Source organism: Cyprinus carpio, chromosome B7 (assembly GCF_018340385.1).
Source record: "Cyprinus carpio isolate SPL01 chromosome B7, ASM1834038v1, whole genome shotgun sequence".
Taxonomy (NCBI): domain Eukaryota; kingdom Metazoa; phylum Chordata; class Actinopteri; order Cypriniformes; family Cyprinidae; genus Cyprinus; species Cyprinus carpio.
Window position 1 is genome coordinate 18,636,748 of NC_056603.1, and position 17,041 is coordinate 18,653,788.

Below are 17,041 nucleotides of genomic sequence, written 5' to 3' on the forward strand. Positions count from 1 at the left end.
TATAAATAAAGCTTTTGAATATTTTACAGTCACAAGTTTTCTGCCTTCAGTTTATACTATACAGCTGACGTCGAAAAATCATTAATATGTAAGTCCGTATTAACATATTCAGCACCTCACTGGCTGTCCTGCATAGAGAGAGAGCTGACCGTGTTTTCTACGGGGAAAAAAAAATCAGAGCGAGAGAGAGCGAGCGAGGGAGAGCGAGAGAGAGCGAGCGAGGGAGAGAGAGAGAGAGAGAGAGAGAGAGAGAGAGAGAGAGAGAGAGAGAGAGAGAGAGAGAGAGAGAGAGAGAGAGAGAGAGTACTGTTGTAAGCGCCGTGTTTCGTCGCGGGTTTTGTGAGTGTTTTCCTGGAAGCGGACGCTTAGCGAATCAGGACAGTCTGGGGCCCCGTTTGTTTAGACCCGGGAATCCAAGCTAAAGGTGTTTTATTTGGTGTGTTTTTGGAGGTGTGAGGCTCGGGACTCCGCGCAGAATGACCGCTGACTGGCCCGATCTGTTTATCGTTCGCGGGCATTAGGTAAGAGCACTTATTTACACTGATCAAGACTGAAAGAAAAGCAGGTAGCATAACGTTTCTTTTGGGGCACTATAAACAATAAGACATGCTGTAGCTTAATTTTATTCCGTTAGCGCGCCCACATCACGTCTAAATCAGATTTTAGCCCAGCGAATTCTAAGTGTTCCGAGAGTCTGATATTGTACTTGTTCTTAGGTTAAAGGAGCTATCAACATCTCTGTTGCTGGCTAAACAAGCACCACGCATTTCCTTCGAGGGGCTTTTGGGTCGAAAGGAGGAGAATAATGGCATTGCTGGCCGCCCGGATGCTTATGCTGGGGTTGTTGTGTTGTGCTGCTGCTGCGGGAGAGGGACAGTCCACTGCGGCCACATGCTCTCCGCTGTGCCGCTGCGATGAAGACGGAGGAGCGGACTGCTCCGGACGAGGACTGACCACCGTCCCCACCGGCCTCAGCGCTTTCACTTATTACCTGTAAGTCACCACAGTAACGTTTAACAATCAAGTGCATGCTGGGAACAAGTGCATACTGTATGTATAAGGCTACACATGTTTGGCTCCATTTTCAAAACTGTATTTTCAATGTCCATGATGTTACACGTTTCTGTAACGAATTACTGCAGAAACTGCATGTAGCAATCCCACAAAATAATGACACATGCGCTTAATGCAGTTACGCAAACCAACAATAACTTGTCTACAACAAGTCTAAAATTGTTTTCAAACGTCAAGTAAGATCATTGATAATGTAATATCAAACCATGATAAACTGTCCTGTGACTCAGAAACACACCTGTATACACTCAGTTTCATTTACAACATAGCTGTAAGAAAGAATGTAACAAAATATTAAAGAATAGAGGTGAAAATCCACATTGAGAAGTATGATTGTTGCATTTAGATAAATGTCATCTATATAAATAAGTCTGGCAGTTGTTTTCAGACTGAAATTCATTGGAGAGATTTTTCGCTTTGTAGCTCAAAGTCCATCTTGGGCCGCTTTTGGGTGCTTTGTTTGAGTGTAGCAGACTAAATGCTGTATGACCCAAACTGGTGATATAGAGAGGGCTGCTCATCCATTATTAAATACAGTCAGCCTTTAAAACCTCACCGGCCTGCTTTTAAACCCATGCAGCATAAAAAGGTAGATATTGTGTCAGTTATTTATATTTTGAGGTGAGTTGGGGTGCTTTTCTATGAATAGTCCTTTCCACAAATGTCTTTCTCAGCAGTCTGCTGCTAATTTTTGCAGGGCATAACGGACACTAGTATTATCTCTTTCTGAATTCTTTTTTACCATTATATTTTCTTACTTTTTGAATAACTTGGGTTCGCTGATAATCAAGAAGGCCTCTTATATTAAAAGCTAGAAGTAATTAAACTTAAAGTGTGTTTAATTATTGTTTAATTACTGACTAAGGGTTCATTCACACCAAGAATGGTAACTTTAACGTTAACTGTATTAGTGTCCACATACATGCATGGTAACATTCTTTTTGTTAGTATATGCATGAGCTTCATTTGTGCCATCTGCCACATTAATTGCTCAAACTCTTTAAACTCAGGTGGATTCTTTCTGATTGGCTGTCAAGTGTTCATCAGCAGGAAAAAATCGTTATGAAATTGATTTCAGTGGTATCGTTTTTCTGTATTGTTATTATTACAGCTGGAGTGTTGACTTCCCTATTCTTATAAAATTATAATGATTGTTAAAACTTTGTAGTTATCATTATAGTTATTATCCTTGGTGTGAACGGGCCGTCATTGTTGATGCTGTCTCTTTTGGTCTGTATTAATGGAACCCTCGCATCAACTGTGCATAGTTTGATGTCTCCCTGGTGAACTTTGAGAACTTTTTATCCCTCATGTTTTTCCATCTGTCTTTGTACAGAAAGACTGGTTTATTGCTGGGCTGAGCCAGAGCCTGCTGTTGTGGCACGTGTGAATCACATCCCTCACCTCATTACACTTTACCAGCATTCATTGTGTTTTCACTCTGTTGTGATTAAGTGTGGTACTTTTCTGCCAAAGTGTTTAGAAGCGTGTCTGGAGGCAAGTGTTTATTCTGCAGCTCTCTCTTGGAGCCTATACGTTTTGAAAACAGCTTGACCGGGCTCTTGAAATATCTCTGCCAAGCTGGAGCGTGTAACCCAACGCCAAGCTAAGTCCAGTCTGGAGAAGCGATAAAGCCAGAAATAAAGCCACAGAGTTAACACTAGTGATGGCAGTGGCCATCTTGGATATAAGTGAATTATATGCAAATGGGGGCTGCATGTATAGGCATCAGCAGGATGCAAACCCTCTATAAAAACCCCATAAAAATCACACTGGTGTGGTTATTCACCAATATGAAAAAAAAAAAAAATTACTAGCAGGCCACATACATTATATTGTATTTTTTAGAAATGGCATGAAATTAATTTCTTTTTCTATTTTTGATAATTTGTTACACTCAGATGTACGTCACAATATGGAAAAAAAATCTGTCCCTACTTCTGCTACATGATGATAAAAAAAAAAAAAAAACATTAGAATATGGTATGAGAGTTTTTGCTTATATTTAAAACAAATACTGATTATTCTGAAAGCTATATTTTAGTTATGAAAATAGCCTGTATTTGAACAGTTTGTGTTTTAGCAGGGCCCTGTTTTTTAAAAAACACACATTACTGATCAATCCACGGGTGATGCTGAGCAGATGACGGGACATCTGTCAGTCAGTCTATGCGGTAATAGTCATGAGCTGTGAAATGTGCTGCCACCGTTCCAGCCACATTGCTGCATCCGCCTGCATGGGCCTGCTGCACGCTTAACTGCATTTCTGGTATTTATTTATGTAATTGATAATAGTAGGGCAGTTCTCTCTGCCTGTCCTCTGGGTTGCTTTCAGCTGTCGCCACACTGTCTCTCCCCGCAGAGAAGAACAGAACTGGAGAATTAGCGAGAGAGATGACAATAGAGGGAGGGAGTTGAAGTTTCAAAACTGGTAAAGTGACAAAGAAAAATATGTTGGAGTATATCAGCATTCGAAGGGTCTGAGAAAAAGAAAGGGAGGGAAATGTGTAAAAGTGTGAGAGAAAGAGAGTAGGCACAGTCTGGTTGATCATTATTCTCCTAGGCCAGATAGCAGCTCTCAGTCTTGTGGGGTTAATATAGTTTGCTCACTTCAACAGGTTGTTGAGCAATGCTTCAGGTTAATCATACTCTGTTTAGGCGGAGTATCGGAGCAGGGCAAGCGAGAGACTTAGCACCGGCTTAAGAAACAAATATGCACTGTAGTATCGCTCCACACCAGGGAAACTTTGACCTTGACTGTGCTGTATGGGCGGATGTAACTATATACTTAACTCCCACTGCAAGTGGTTCATAGCTTATTACACTCTGCTTTCGATCAAATGGCCTTCATAATGTTTTAACAAGCACCTCATAAACACGTGTCTGTTATGTTGTATAAGGGGAGGGGAGATATGTGTAACTGATGTTTCATAAAAGGTTCTTTATAGTGGAAAAGGTTATTTAGATCATTAAAATGTTATTTTAAGAACTGAAAGGTTCTGTGAAAAGGTTCAATGGACGTTACAGTCTCTTTGTGGAACTATCAATGCCAGTCAGGAACCTTTATTTTTAGGAGTGTATATGGCACCATTGCAAAAACCACTTCTGAAACCTATATTTTTAATATTGTAAATGTCTTTACAATCAAAATTTTTTTTGTTGTTATTTAGTTGTTTGACTTCTGTTATTTACTTTATTGACATAAAGATACAGTAACCTTGTTACTGGCAAAAATAATAATAATAAAAATATATAAAAATATTTTTGGAATTTTCCTAGCTTTTTCACTTCCTCCCTTACTTGTCTTGTTCTTATCCAGTAAGTTTAAAGAATGTGTTTTTTTTTGATTCAGTGGTACGTCCTTCATAGTTCAGCGCGTGACTCCTTTACTTTTGGCCCTTTATACTTTTCAGTCTACCTTGCCTGTTTTTTGGTGTCCCCTTGCTGGCTGAATTAATTTCCATTGTGTATATGTGAGTGTGTGCATGTACGCATGCTGGTTTAGTGCAGTGGGGATATCCCCCCTTAAATGTCTGTCCACATGGCATTAGCCCACTCTTGTCTCAGCCTCAGTAAAGCCCTTCAGCATTGAGGAGCTGGAATGTGCCTTTGTGTCCCATTAACAAAACAGAGACGCCATGTTCTTTTCCATCTTAAAGGCTGTGGGAAGGGTTGCACGTCTTCAAGCTCAGTCAGATGGAACCGGCTACACCATTTTTCCACACCTTTCCCTGTCTGAATGTATAGAGCGATTAGTGAATGCTTTTTTCACATTCACCTCTGAAGACAATACCGTTTCTGTGCAGTCAGTGGGTACGTGACAGAAAGTGACTGGTGAGGTAATGCACTTTTAATGGGAGATTTAATGTGAAGTTGAGTATAAAAATTGTCAGTGCTTTTCTTATCTTTTGTTTTTTTTTAAGAACACCACCAGAGAAAGTCACACAGTTTCCTTGAATCTGTCAGATAAAATTACTGTTGTGAAAATTGTGGTGTAGTTGATCAATGCAATGCTTCACCTGAAGATGGTTTGTATGCCTCATTGCTGCACAAATGATTTACAGCTCCGATGTTATGAGGTAAATTGGGATAGTTCAGGATAAAGGTTGTTTTATGTACATGAACACAGGCAGCCTTCAGTCATACCTGCACTCACACACACACACACACACACACACACACACACACACACACACACACACACACACACACACACACACACACACACACAGACACAGGTCATGAGAAGAGCTCTGGAGGAAAAGAGGGCCCTCTGTGTTCAGCGTTCTGGCAAAGACTCTCTCAGCCGTTAACAGTGAAGCTTCATGAATGTCTGTGACCGCATTTTTTCAAGAAAGAAATTGGTTGTGTATCTTTTTGTAGTAAAAGTTGTTGTTACTGTGATGATTTATAGGGTTAGGAACAATGTTCCAAATGTAAAGAACCATTTACAGTTGTCGAACGTACTAAAATACCATGACCGAATCCTGCACTACTTATTCAATCCACTAGTGAATCTACAGCATGGACAGTGCAGTCAGATTATAGAATAAATTACTCTTATCAGCAAGTTCTCTCCAGTGAATTGAACAAATTACACTTTTATTTATGTAATTTTTTTTAGTGAATCAAACACGTACAACTTAAAGTGAAACCTAAATCAGTTTATTTACTGACTGGTTGTTTGTGACATTGTGTAGATAAAGATGTCCATTATGCAGTTCGTCATTAGAATTATTATAAAAATTAATGAATAAAATATTACTGCTTTTTTGTTTTGTTTGGTAAAGCGGTTTAACAGTTCAGGTCAAATAGTGAATTGAATTAAATCTGTTTGTAAAAAATTGTTAAACACATCTTTTCCAAGAACTGTTTGGTAACACTTTAGATTAGGGAAAATTTATTCACAATTAACTTTTTTCTTATTAGAATGCATATGACTAGCATATTTTTATTAGTACTTACAAAGCGCTTATTAGTGTATAATTCTGCAATCACTATATTCTAGATCCCTTAACCCTACCCCATACCTGAACATAACTATTAAAGAACACCTACCTGAAGTTTATAGTGAATATGTGTTTCCTAATCTAAAGTTTTACCTTTTGTTTTAATTTAGTAAAATATTGTTTATTATTTTATAATTTTATTATGGAATCACATTTTTTTTCACCAAATATTTATTCTTTACAAAAAGTAAAATAAACAATTTAAAACGTTAAGCGGAAAAATTCTTTTTGATTCCCATACCAAATAGCATCTGTCTGTCACCATGTATCTTTCCCTTTTTGGTGCTTTTGGTTTTCTTTCTCTTCGCTCTATTTTTGATGAGCGTGAATGATGGCTCATGATGATTAGAGAGACAGAAGTGGTGGGTGTGGGACAAAGAGAGAGACTGTTAGGCTGCCAGAGTTTCTTAAAGCATTGCAAGTGTTTACACGTGTAGCACTCAGACCTCAAATCAGGCCTTATTGGCCATGCCCTTGTTCCGTGGATTTCGTCCCATGTGGAGAAAATATCCACCAAATGTCCATTCTGCTGTGAGGAACTATGAGGACTGGATTAGTGGACTGACAAGTAGTCCCCAGTAGGAGTCGGACCGGAGATGAGCTCTAATCCAGGGTTTGCGTGTGTTGTGTTGTCCAGTGGTTAGACTCCTTGAGAAGTGTCCAGCAGCTGAAGAAGTGCTGATGTCTTCTCTGTCCAGCTATTCCAGTAAGGAGTGTTTAACATGGCACCTCTCCTCCTTGCCGAAGTTTTGAATGTGTGTGGTCCTAGGTGGTGCCACTTGGCTGGCATTTCCTCTCTGCCCGCGTGCGCGACCCCCGGTGACCTGGAGTCGCAGGGTCCATCATCGCTCCACAGCCGCACACTTCCTGACCTGGAGATGACCCCCTCGGGTCCCCTGCATCTGTCCACACGGTGCCTCCTGCCAACAATTTGTGTGTTTATGAGTGTGAGAGAGACAGAAAAGCAGAACGTGATGAATTTATTTAAACTGAGCTGATGATACATTATGTCTAGAGGGCAGTAAAATAAACATTTATTCACAGTTCATCATTTTCTTCCTCATTTCGAAAACCTTTGCTGTCTCCTTGTCTGTGTGGCATGTCATATTTAAGCCAGTCATGCATTTTGTGTTGCTATTTTTAAGGGTTTGCAATATTTTGTGTGTGTGTGTTTGTGAGAGAGAGAGATGGAGAGAAAATGTAATGTCAGAACTTTAAAACTTTAAGGGACTTTTTTTTTTCTTTTTTTTTTTATCAGTTTAAAACCATTGAGTTTACACTGACAACAGTCTGCGGTTCAAAACACATTATTTTGTATGACATTTGAGATGACAAGTGACTATGCAAATCTAATGACACAGCTAAACGGAGGGGGAGTGTATATATATATACACACACACAGCGCCTTGCGAAAGTATTCATAACCTTATGTTAAACTGCTTTAAATTACTTTTTTTTCCTCCCCATCAATCTACATGCCATACACCGTAATGGTAAAGCAGAAAACAGGTTTGTAACATCTTTGCAAATTTATTACAAATAAAAAACTTTTAAATGATCCCATTGCATAAGTATTCATACCCTTTGGAACAGTTGAAATTTAGTTCAGGAACATTCATATTGTTTGAAGATGTTACTACATTACGTGTGAAGTTAACCTGTGGCAAATTCAATCGAATGGGTATTATTTGGAAAGGCACATACATCTTAATAAAAGGTCTATCAGCTGATAATGCATATCAGAGCAAAAACCATGCCCTGAGGTCATAAGAACTGCCTGTAGAGATTAGAAACAGGTTTGTGTCAAGCCACACATCTGGGGAAGAGTTCAGAAAAAATTCTGCTGCATTGAACGGTCACAGAAGCATGTAGTCTCTGTTCCCCTTAATGGAAGATGTTTGGAACAACCAGGACTCTTCCTAGAGCTGGCCTCCAGGCCAAACTGAGCAACTGATGGAGAAGGGCTTTGGTTAGATTGCTAACCAAGAAGCTGATGGTCACTCTAGTCGAGCTTCATGATCATATGTGCAGATAGGAGAAATTTACAGAAGGTCAAACATCACTGCAACACTCCACCGATCTGTGCTTTATGTCGGTGTGGCCAAACTCAATCCTCTCCTCAGCAAAGACACATGAAAACACACTTGGAATTTGCAAAAAAAAATAAAAATAAAATAAAATAAAAAAAGGCACCTAAACAACCCTCAGACTGTCAGAAACAAGATTCTCTGGTCTGATGAACCTCAATTCTAAGCATGTTTGAAGGAAACCAGGCACTGCTCATCAATTGCAGAGTAGCATCCCAAAAGTAAAGTGTGCTGGTAGCAGCCTCATGCTGTGGGGCTGTTTTTCATCAGCAGGGACTGAGGGACTCATCAGATTAGAAGAAAAGCTCAGTGGACCAAAATATTGAGATAGCCTTAATGAAAACCCAGTCCAGAGCATTCAGAATCTCAGTTTAGTTTAGTTTAGTTTAGTTTTCTTATATAGCACATTTCTACTGCCTTCGGAGCAGTGTATTTATTTCAGTTTTTTATTATTAATAAATTTAAGAAGTTCTGTTTTTGCTTTGTCAGTATGGTGTATGGTGTGAAGATTGATGTGGAAAAAATGAATTTAAAGCAGTATAACATAAGGCAGCAACAAAACAAAGCCTGACAAAAAGGGGTATAAATACTTTCGCAAGGTCCTGTGTGTGTGTGTGTGTGTGTGTGTGTGTGTATGTATGTGTGTATAGATATATATATATATATATTATATATAATATATATATATATATATATATATATATATAATATATATATATATATATATATATCTATATATATATATATATATATATACATATACACATACACACAGAAAAGGTCTTCACAAAAAAGGTCTTTCTTCACAAAATGGCTAATCGGGCTGCATTGAACTGAAATACTGGTTGTACAGTAGATATATTACGCACCAGCGCGCGCACACACACACACACACACACATACATACATACATACATACATACATACATATATATATATATATATATTATATATATATATATATATATATATATATATATATTATATATATATATATACAGTTTTTTTTTTTTTTGCTTTACATGCACAGTCACTCGTTCTTACTAATTACATCACGAGTATCTGAGAAACATTTGATTGAAAAAAGTTATTACAAATATCTGTCTTCTATTTAAATATATTTTAAAATGTCATTTATTGCTGTGATGGTAAAGCTCAAATTTTAGCAGCCATTACTCCAGCCTTCAGTGTCACACAATCCTTCAGCAATCATTCTAATATGCTCCACTAGCATTTCTAATTATCATTTTGAAAACTGTTGCTTAATATTTTTTTTACAGAAACCTTAATACATTTTAAGGATTCTTCTGCTTAAAAAACATGTATTTGAAATAAAAATCTGTATAAATAACTTTACAGTCACTTGATCAATTTAATGTATCCTTGCTGAATAAAAGCATTCATTCCTTTCTAAAAACATTTTTGAAGAGTAGTGTATGGTTAGACTTTAAGGAACATTCATTAGTCATTAACAAACATTTGAACTGTTTAACATCAGCAGTTTATAAACATTCAACTACATTAATCAAAATTTCAAGGCATGAATATGAATATTTATTAGGTTACTTAGTAATTTTCACTTGCAAACCGAGAGAGTATTTTGGAGGCTTGCCAGATTGTGGGGTAGTAAGGTAGTGTAGAGGCCCCTCTTGGCCCCTCTGTAATTTATCGAAGTGCTGAATTCTAGTCAAAGCCAGTGTTGTTTAATTTTTTTTGTTTTAAACAGGTGGGGGATTTGCGGGGACTCCCTTCGACTCACTCCATTCACACGCTCGAGTTCATCTCCGTCCTCCAGAAGCAAAAGGTTGTGGACGCTCGCAGACATAGCCATGTGATTATTTAGAGATCGTTCATGGTCAATAGTGTTGTTGGGATGCAGGCAGGTTGCCTTGGCAGTTAATGGGTTTGTTTAATGTGAGCTTCCTGGTGGAGCCTTGAAGAAGGCCATCTGCTGCGTTAGAAACGCCTGTCTCCCATCACATCTTCTTTTTCTAATGGACACCAGACAAATGACAGGATGAGGATCTGAGATCAGTGGAAAGGAATGAGGGGGAAGGATGGAGAGGGAAACAGAGGGAGAGAGATGGGCTGAATGATAAACAGAGGGGTATGCTGAGTGAGATGAGCTGGGAAAGCACTGAGCCACACACACACACACACACACACACACACACACACACATTCTGTCTCTTAGTGTCACAACACACACAGACACGCAAATAGGTGCAGCCAAAGACAGGTCTGTACACACACTCTTACTGGAAGGTGGGAAGCCTCTCTGGTCTCACTGGAATGTGAAATGGCTTCCCAGAAAACTGTTTTTATTTGGGTTTCGTTCCCATCAAGCTTCCGTCCAGCTCAGCTCACCTCTCCAGAGAGACAGAGAGGGAACGCATGGACCAGTTTGAGTTGGAGTACTGTGGAAAAGAACTTGCTTGCCATGAGACGTGTGCTTGTTTTTCTGAATTTTGTCAGTATCAAACCCCTTATGGGAGGCAACTTACATTTAGGTGATGCTGTCAAATGCTGTCTTTGACATCTGGACAGCACTCACTGCCAAACATTAGCAAGCATGTGGAACTTTGACCTCGCTGATATTTTATTAAACAACTGTTATTTTAAGCTGTTGAGATATCAGCTGATTAATGTCAGATATCAGCTAATATCATGATAGCTTATCCTTCTTTAGTGGAAGAGTGTTTCCTTCTCACCAGTTTTTTTTTTTTTACGCAAGTACAAGTATGTTTTAAATGAAGAATTTTTATAGCAGACTTGCGTAAAAAGATGAAATGTTTATTGTCAGTGTTGTTTTGATGAACAGCCTGAATATTCTACAATTGTGCTCCTCATAATAAAAAAAAAATCAGATGGATTTGGATTGATATGAGGGCAAGTAATTTTGACAGACTTTGAATTATACTGTTAAGTCTGTTTGGAAAATTCTATGTATTCAGGCACATTTTTCATGATATTTTACATATTAAAGTTTGCATTTAAGTAAATAAAGGGAGGTGAAGAGAGATTGGTTTGCTCTTGGCAAACTTTGCAGTCTGACTCCAGTGTATGTTGTTTGTGTGGATCAGTGGTGTGTTCAGCCTTGTCCATATCTCATTACAGATAGACTATCAGCACAGCCCCAACACACTGTGTGCTTACAGCCATGGTGTTCCTGTGGAATTAGCGGCTTAATACACTTCCTTTCTCGCATTCCTGCTGTCTTTCTCTTTCTGTAAATCCTTTGATTTCTCTCGGAATCAGATTTTTTTTTTTTTTTTTTTTGTGGTTTGTTTTTTTTGGTTTAAATGTTTGATTTCTTTGTTTTGTGTTTGTGTTGGGGGTGTTTGCTTCTTGCTCTGTGACTCCAGACTGTAGCCTTTCTTTAACTGGGCATAGAGCTCCCTGTGTGGTAGTGTGACTTGATGATTGTTTGTATGGTTTTTTTGATTGGTGTGTGGTTGTGTGTATATAGTATAGTTATGCATGCCTGTGTGTGGTCGTATTCTCTTCTTTTAGTATAGGGGAAGTCTGTAGATTTTTTTTTTTTAAGGATCTCAGGTAGTTTAGTTCAAAGAGGGTTTAGACTTGAACTCATTACTCAGAGTTTAAATCTCATGTTCTGCGTCAGACGGCACTCTTTTCCCAAACATTTTAAGAAAAACATTTAAGTGCTGTCTTCCCAAACATTTAAAGATCCAAATACAGTGTTTGAATTCGTATACATAGCTCATATCCCATCGTTGAGGCCATCAGTCCTGTCTTTCTTAAAGAAAAGGTGCCTTATACTGTTTTTTTTTTTTTTTTTTTTTTTTTGTAATTTCATGATTCAAACCATGTAATTGTCTTCTTGAATGGCAGACAGTTTGCCGGAGCTCTAATATGACTCAAACTTTTCTCTTGTGTGGAGAAGGAGAGGAATTTGTCAGGCATGACATCATCCAACCCACTGATAGGCTTCCAGTGTTTAGTGTTCACTCTCTACTGTATGTAACACTGAAGGAAAAACAAATCATCAGGCTTGTGAGAAGAGACTATTTTGCTTCGAATTTAGGGTGGGGGTCCTGCTTGAAACAACAAACCCTCAGCCCAACTCAGGTCTTGAAACTCTGTGTGGGATTGTATGTATTGCGCACAATTTTAAACAATCCCACAAGCTGTGAATTCAGAATGTGGGCAAATAATCAATGTTTTATTTGTATTATATATTACATTTCGGTTACATGATATACAAGTGACTGAATAGAAAGGATCCTTTGGATTTTTGGAATACAATAAGATGCAAGTTTCTGTAAGATACACCAACATATAGATAAAGTAGGACAAAAAGTGTCCTTATTTCAAGTCCATTTTTAAGGTGCACACCCTTTTTACACTTGATCCTTAAAAGACATCATTTGCAGGCCTGTCAATCAAAATGAAGTTGTCACAGAAGCGCCTCACCCTTCTTGGCCTGAAATCCAGCCGGTGAATGAGACCCACCCATGCCCCGACACACACACTCACACGCATACACATCACATCACATCTGCAGGCCTTATCATGGGGCAGGCTGTGGCTGGGCTCCTTCAGGGCTTGGCAGGGCTGTGAGCGGGCTGGCCCTGCTGTGATGTGGGGCTCTGTGGGCAGCTGTGGCCACCGAAAGGCCTGCTGTGGTGCTGGTGTGGTTTGCCGACACGCGGATGCTTCCATGTTTCACTGATGCAGTGGAAATGTAAAAGTTAACCCTCAGAATCTTAGCAGAGGAGTTTAGGAGCCCACGGAGAACAGCTGCTATTGAGTACAGTCCTGCAAACGCTCAGAAACAGGCTTTCTGTATTGTTTGACCGTTTAATTCACTAAAATAATTATACATATCAAGTAACAAATGCAAACGTGCCCACAAAATCTGTGCTAAATGCAATTTTCCCAGCATAATTACTGATTTTATAGGTTGTTACTAAGTAGTGATTGACCATTAATTCCATTTTTGTCTGATATTTAAATGTTTTTTACATAATCGCTTGTCATTTTTACTACCAAGATCAAGGTCAGAAACATAGTAAGGACATCAGTAAAATATTCCATGTGACATCAGTAGTTTTACAAAGCTAATACTTTTTGTGTGCAAAGAAAACCTTCATTATGGAGTGTATCAGGACGCATGTGCGCACTTCCGCTTCATATAAACAAAGCATGTCTGAATATCAATATAAAATATCAAGTCTGATATCCATGTTGGTTATCAGACACTCAAACATAATCATTGCAAAGAATCATAGATTGAATTGCATTCTTGTGTTCTAGGTTGCCATAGACACAATGGTATGTACAGCATCACAAGAAAGCATGCAAGTCTACAATCTACATGCGTGTTTGGCTATAACACTGTTCTCCATTATTTTTTTTCAACTGCATGTTAAACTGGTTTGCATGTAAGTTAGTAAATATGCACAGGTTTCTAAGATATCACCTGCAAAATTGTAAAAGTTTATGACTTGCCTCTGAGTATGTTCAGTCAAAGACAAACAGGCTTGTTGTGCTTCTTTCAGAGTGATTAAGAGAGAGCGTTCTACGTTAAGCTCTGAAAGAATAAATGTTGTTTTAGAAAAAGGGAATGAATCTATCCTGATAGAAAATAAGGCTGTCATTCATAAATCAGTGTTCTCAGATTAAATAAGTTTTATGGAAACTTTTGTCTCCCGAGGCCTCAGGAGAGCGCAATGAGCAAAACAATGCAGCCTATTAAATTGTCAATGCAATGAAATAACTGTCCATAAAAATGTGCATAATGTATAAATCAACATATATACATCAAATATAATTTCGTAAATTGCATAAACAATTATGAACAAAACAGCATCATATATTTATGCATTGCATAAAAAAAGAGCCAAATCGTCGATCACACAGATTGCATTTGAAAACTTCCACAAATTTGCAACGTGTTTTCTAAACGTTTAAACTGTTTTGACTTTGCATGGGTTTCTATACATCTCTTGTGTGACACCCGAGTGCAGCAGTCGTATTTGTCCATCTAAAAAATGCGCTGAATATGCGTTCTGTGTTAATGGCTTGGTTTCGGTTTTAACCTAATCAAGATCTTCTAAGCATTGAGCTACTATATTTCTTGAATATTTTGAATGAATAACACAGCAGTGGCGCTTCTCGTGGGCTAGACTAACAAAACATTAAAATGCAACAACATCACTTACATCAACATCACCACATCTCGCACGCCACTGTTGACGCTCCCTGATGCACACCTAACATTCGACTGTACCATTTTTGCATTCAAATGCAATTTTCTTGAAATTTAAATTCGACTAATATTCTTTTTTTATTCACAATCTCCTCATCACAGGCAGCCACAGCACTCATGTTCGTATTTGTGTGTGCTGTCTGCGTCACTCATAGCACGTGCCTATATTGTGCACTATATTGAAAATGTTTTCTATCGTTCGTTATCGATGAAGGAGTACCGTCGTATATCGATACCGTTTTATCACCCAGGCCTAGCTTCTGTCTCTTTCCTGCTCTATTTTTGTTACTGTTGCTGACAGGCAGAAAATCTACAGTGCTCTGTTGAGACTTGACATGTTCCTGAGCTCTCCTAAAACAAGGCTTTTCTTCTTCCTTCCATGTTTGTAGTATGCATTTTCCATTCTGTCACGCTCCATCTGTAGCGCTTAGGGTGGTCCTTATTTGTAGTCATCGAGTTAGTATTTTAATGACAATGCCAAATTGTATCTGCCTTTGCAAGCTGAAATCTTCGGCTGTTTGAGCATGTTGCAGGATTTCACCTTCACAACACCCAACAGATATCACATTATATTTCTGTCCTTCATGTTTAAAACAAGATTTTTAACATTTTCAACCAGCTAAAATAAGTTTTGTCTGTCATTTTTGCTCATTAGTATTAATTAATCTGACTACATTACACTGATAAGAATATTGTTTAGAAATAGTTCCTTAAAAATGAAAATTCTGTCATGTCGTTCCAACCTTGTTTGACTTTCTTTCTTTTGTACAACAACATTAAACTTCACCACATTTTCAAAACATCTTATTTTGTGCTCCACAGATGAGAAACATGAGTTGTGAGTGTGAGTAAATAAAGACAGAATTGTCATTATTTGGGGTAAACTAACCTTTTAAGGTAAGAAATGGACATTTTAACCTTTTATATTTAAGTTTGAATTGTAAGGTTGTGATTTGTAGAAGAAAATAGAAGTTTGAGACTTTTTGCAGTGCAGTTTGGTACCATATAAATGAGAAGCATCACTTTTTCGATTCGTTTTAGGTTAATAATTATACTTTATTTTTAGGGAATATTAATTATGTTTTATTTGTATATAACGTTAATGAAATAGAACTGTCTTTAAGAGCACACACTATCAGTCTCATAGGATAGAGTTTTCACCGGTAATGGCTCCAGTAGGCCTCTGTCTCCGTCCCTGTCTTTGTCACTGCAATGTGGCCCCTGGCCCCTAATGAGGAAACCTGCTACTCGGGGATAGAGATCACATTCACAGACCCAAACACACATACACAGTCTTCTTTCTCTCTTTCTCTCTCTCTCTCTCTCTCTCTCATCGTGCTCCCAGGCACCTCAGCCAAAAGACTGAGAGAGTTTGCAGCAGGGCAAAAGGCTGCGGGCGTGGAGGAGTGTGTGTGTGTGTGTGTGTGTGTGTGTGTGTGTGTGTGAGTACAGGAGGAACAGGACTGTCAGTAATACATAATGTATCCAGAGGACCACCGGGACCGCTGCACAAATAGGGGCCCAGGGACACCACCAAGGGGGAAAGAGAGAGAGAAAAAGAGCGAGTGATAAGGAATAAGATGAGAAAGGGGAGTGTTCTGGTGGTACATGGTCCATTGAAAGCAGCCTGAAGGGTAATTGGATAGGGCAGGTAACCTGCGGATCCAAAAAAAAAAAAGTTAGCGGAGCGATGGAAGGTCATAGCTGCAGGGGGGATAGGGAGGCCCCTTTCGGTGTGTGTGATTGGGGGGTAATCTGATACACAGTGTGGCCAGAGGCCCTCATGCTCATATATACGCTTTCAAGACTCAAGACAGCCATTGCATTGAAATCCAATATGGCGGACGATATCTTCTCCTTGTTTTTCTTTTCCTTCAGGGTTGGGTATGTGCCTCATTAGCTAATTGTAGCATGTTTGTTGGGCTCCATCGGACCCAGTCTCCATGTCTACTGTTTGCGGCCTGGCTTTTGAAGCCGCATATAATGGATTCCTAATCAAGATCTCAGCCTGAGCTGAAAAAGCCTGCCTAGGCTTCAGTGCATCTCCTCCAGAACAAAGACTGAATCATGCACACACAATTCTGGCCAGAATACGGTACAATAAATAAACAAAAGGACTGAGATGTATAACAAGTAGAATGTCACATAAAAACACACTTATTATGATTTACATGCACTGGTTCTCATTTCCTCTCTGCGAGTTTGTGTTGTGGCGTCTCTAACGGCGGGTGTTTTAAGGTCAGTGTTCTGACCTCTCTCGCTGCGGATCTACCATTTGCTTTTTTTTTAGCTGCCCACACTCTTCACCTTTCAGCCCAAATGGAAAAGAGAAAGAGGAAAACACTTTGTGTACTGCCTGCATTTTTGTCATGCTGCTACATGCTATCTCTCCGTCTCCTTGACAGCCTCCGCTCTCTCTCTCTCTCTCTCTCTCTCTCTCTCTCTCTCTCTCTCTCTCTTTTTCTCTGTCTCTCTCTATGCTCAGAGCTTCGGAGCCTTAGGGAGAAAAGGAGGGACATAGATAGTTTTATAGAAATAAGAGAAGAAAAAAGTGAATGAGGGAAAACCTAGAGAATTTCACTTCATTAAAGTGCCCCTATTATGGATTTTTGAAAATTACCTTTCATACAGTGTGT

General features: G+C 38.8%; 1 protein-coding gene across 1 annotated transcript in view; it reads left to right on the top strand.

Annotated features, from left to right (window-relative positions):
• The first annotated feature begins 264 nt into the window (after window positions 1-264).
• LOC109064402 (leucine-rich repeat containing G protein-coupled receptor 4) overlaps window positions 265-17,041 on the top strand; it is a 48,608-nt gene continuing 31,831 nt past the window's right edge. The window contains exons 1-2 of the mRNA XM_042727687.1: window positions 265-521; window positions 717-993. Coding sequence (XP_042583621.1) covers window positions 806-993 — 188 coding nt within the window. The 5' untranslated portion in view covers window positions 265-521; window positions 717-805. The remainder of the gene's footprint in view (window positions 522-716; window positions 994-17,041) is intronic.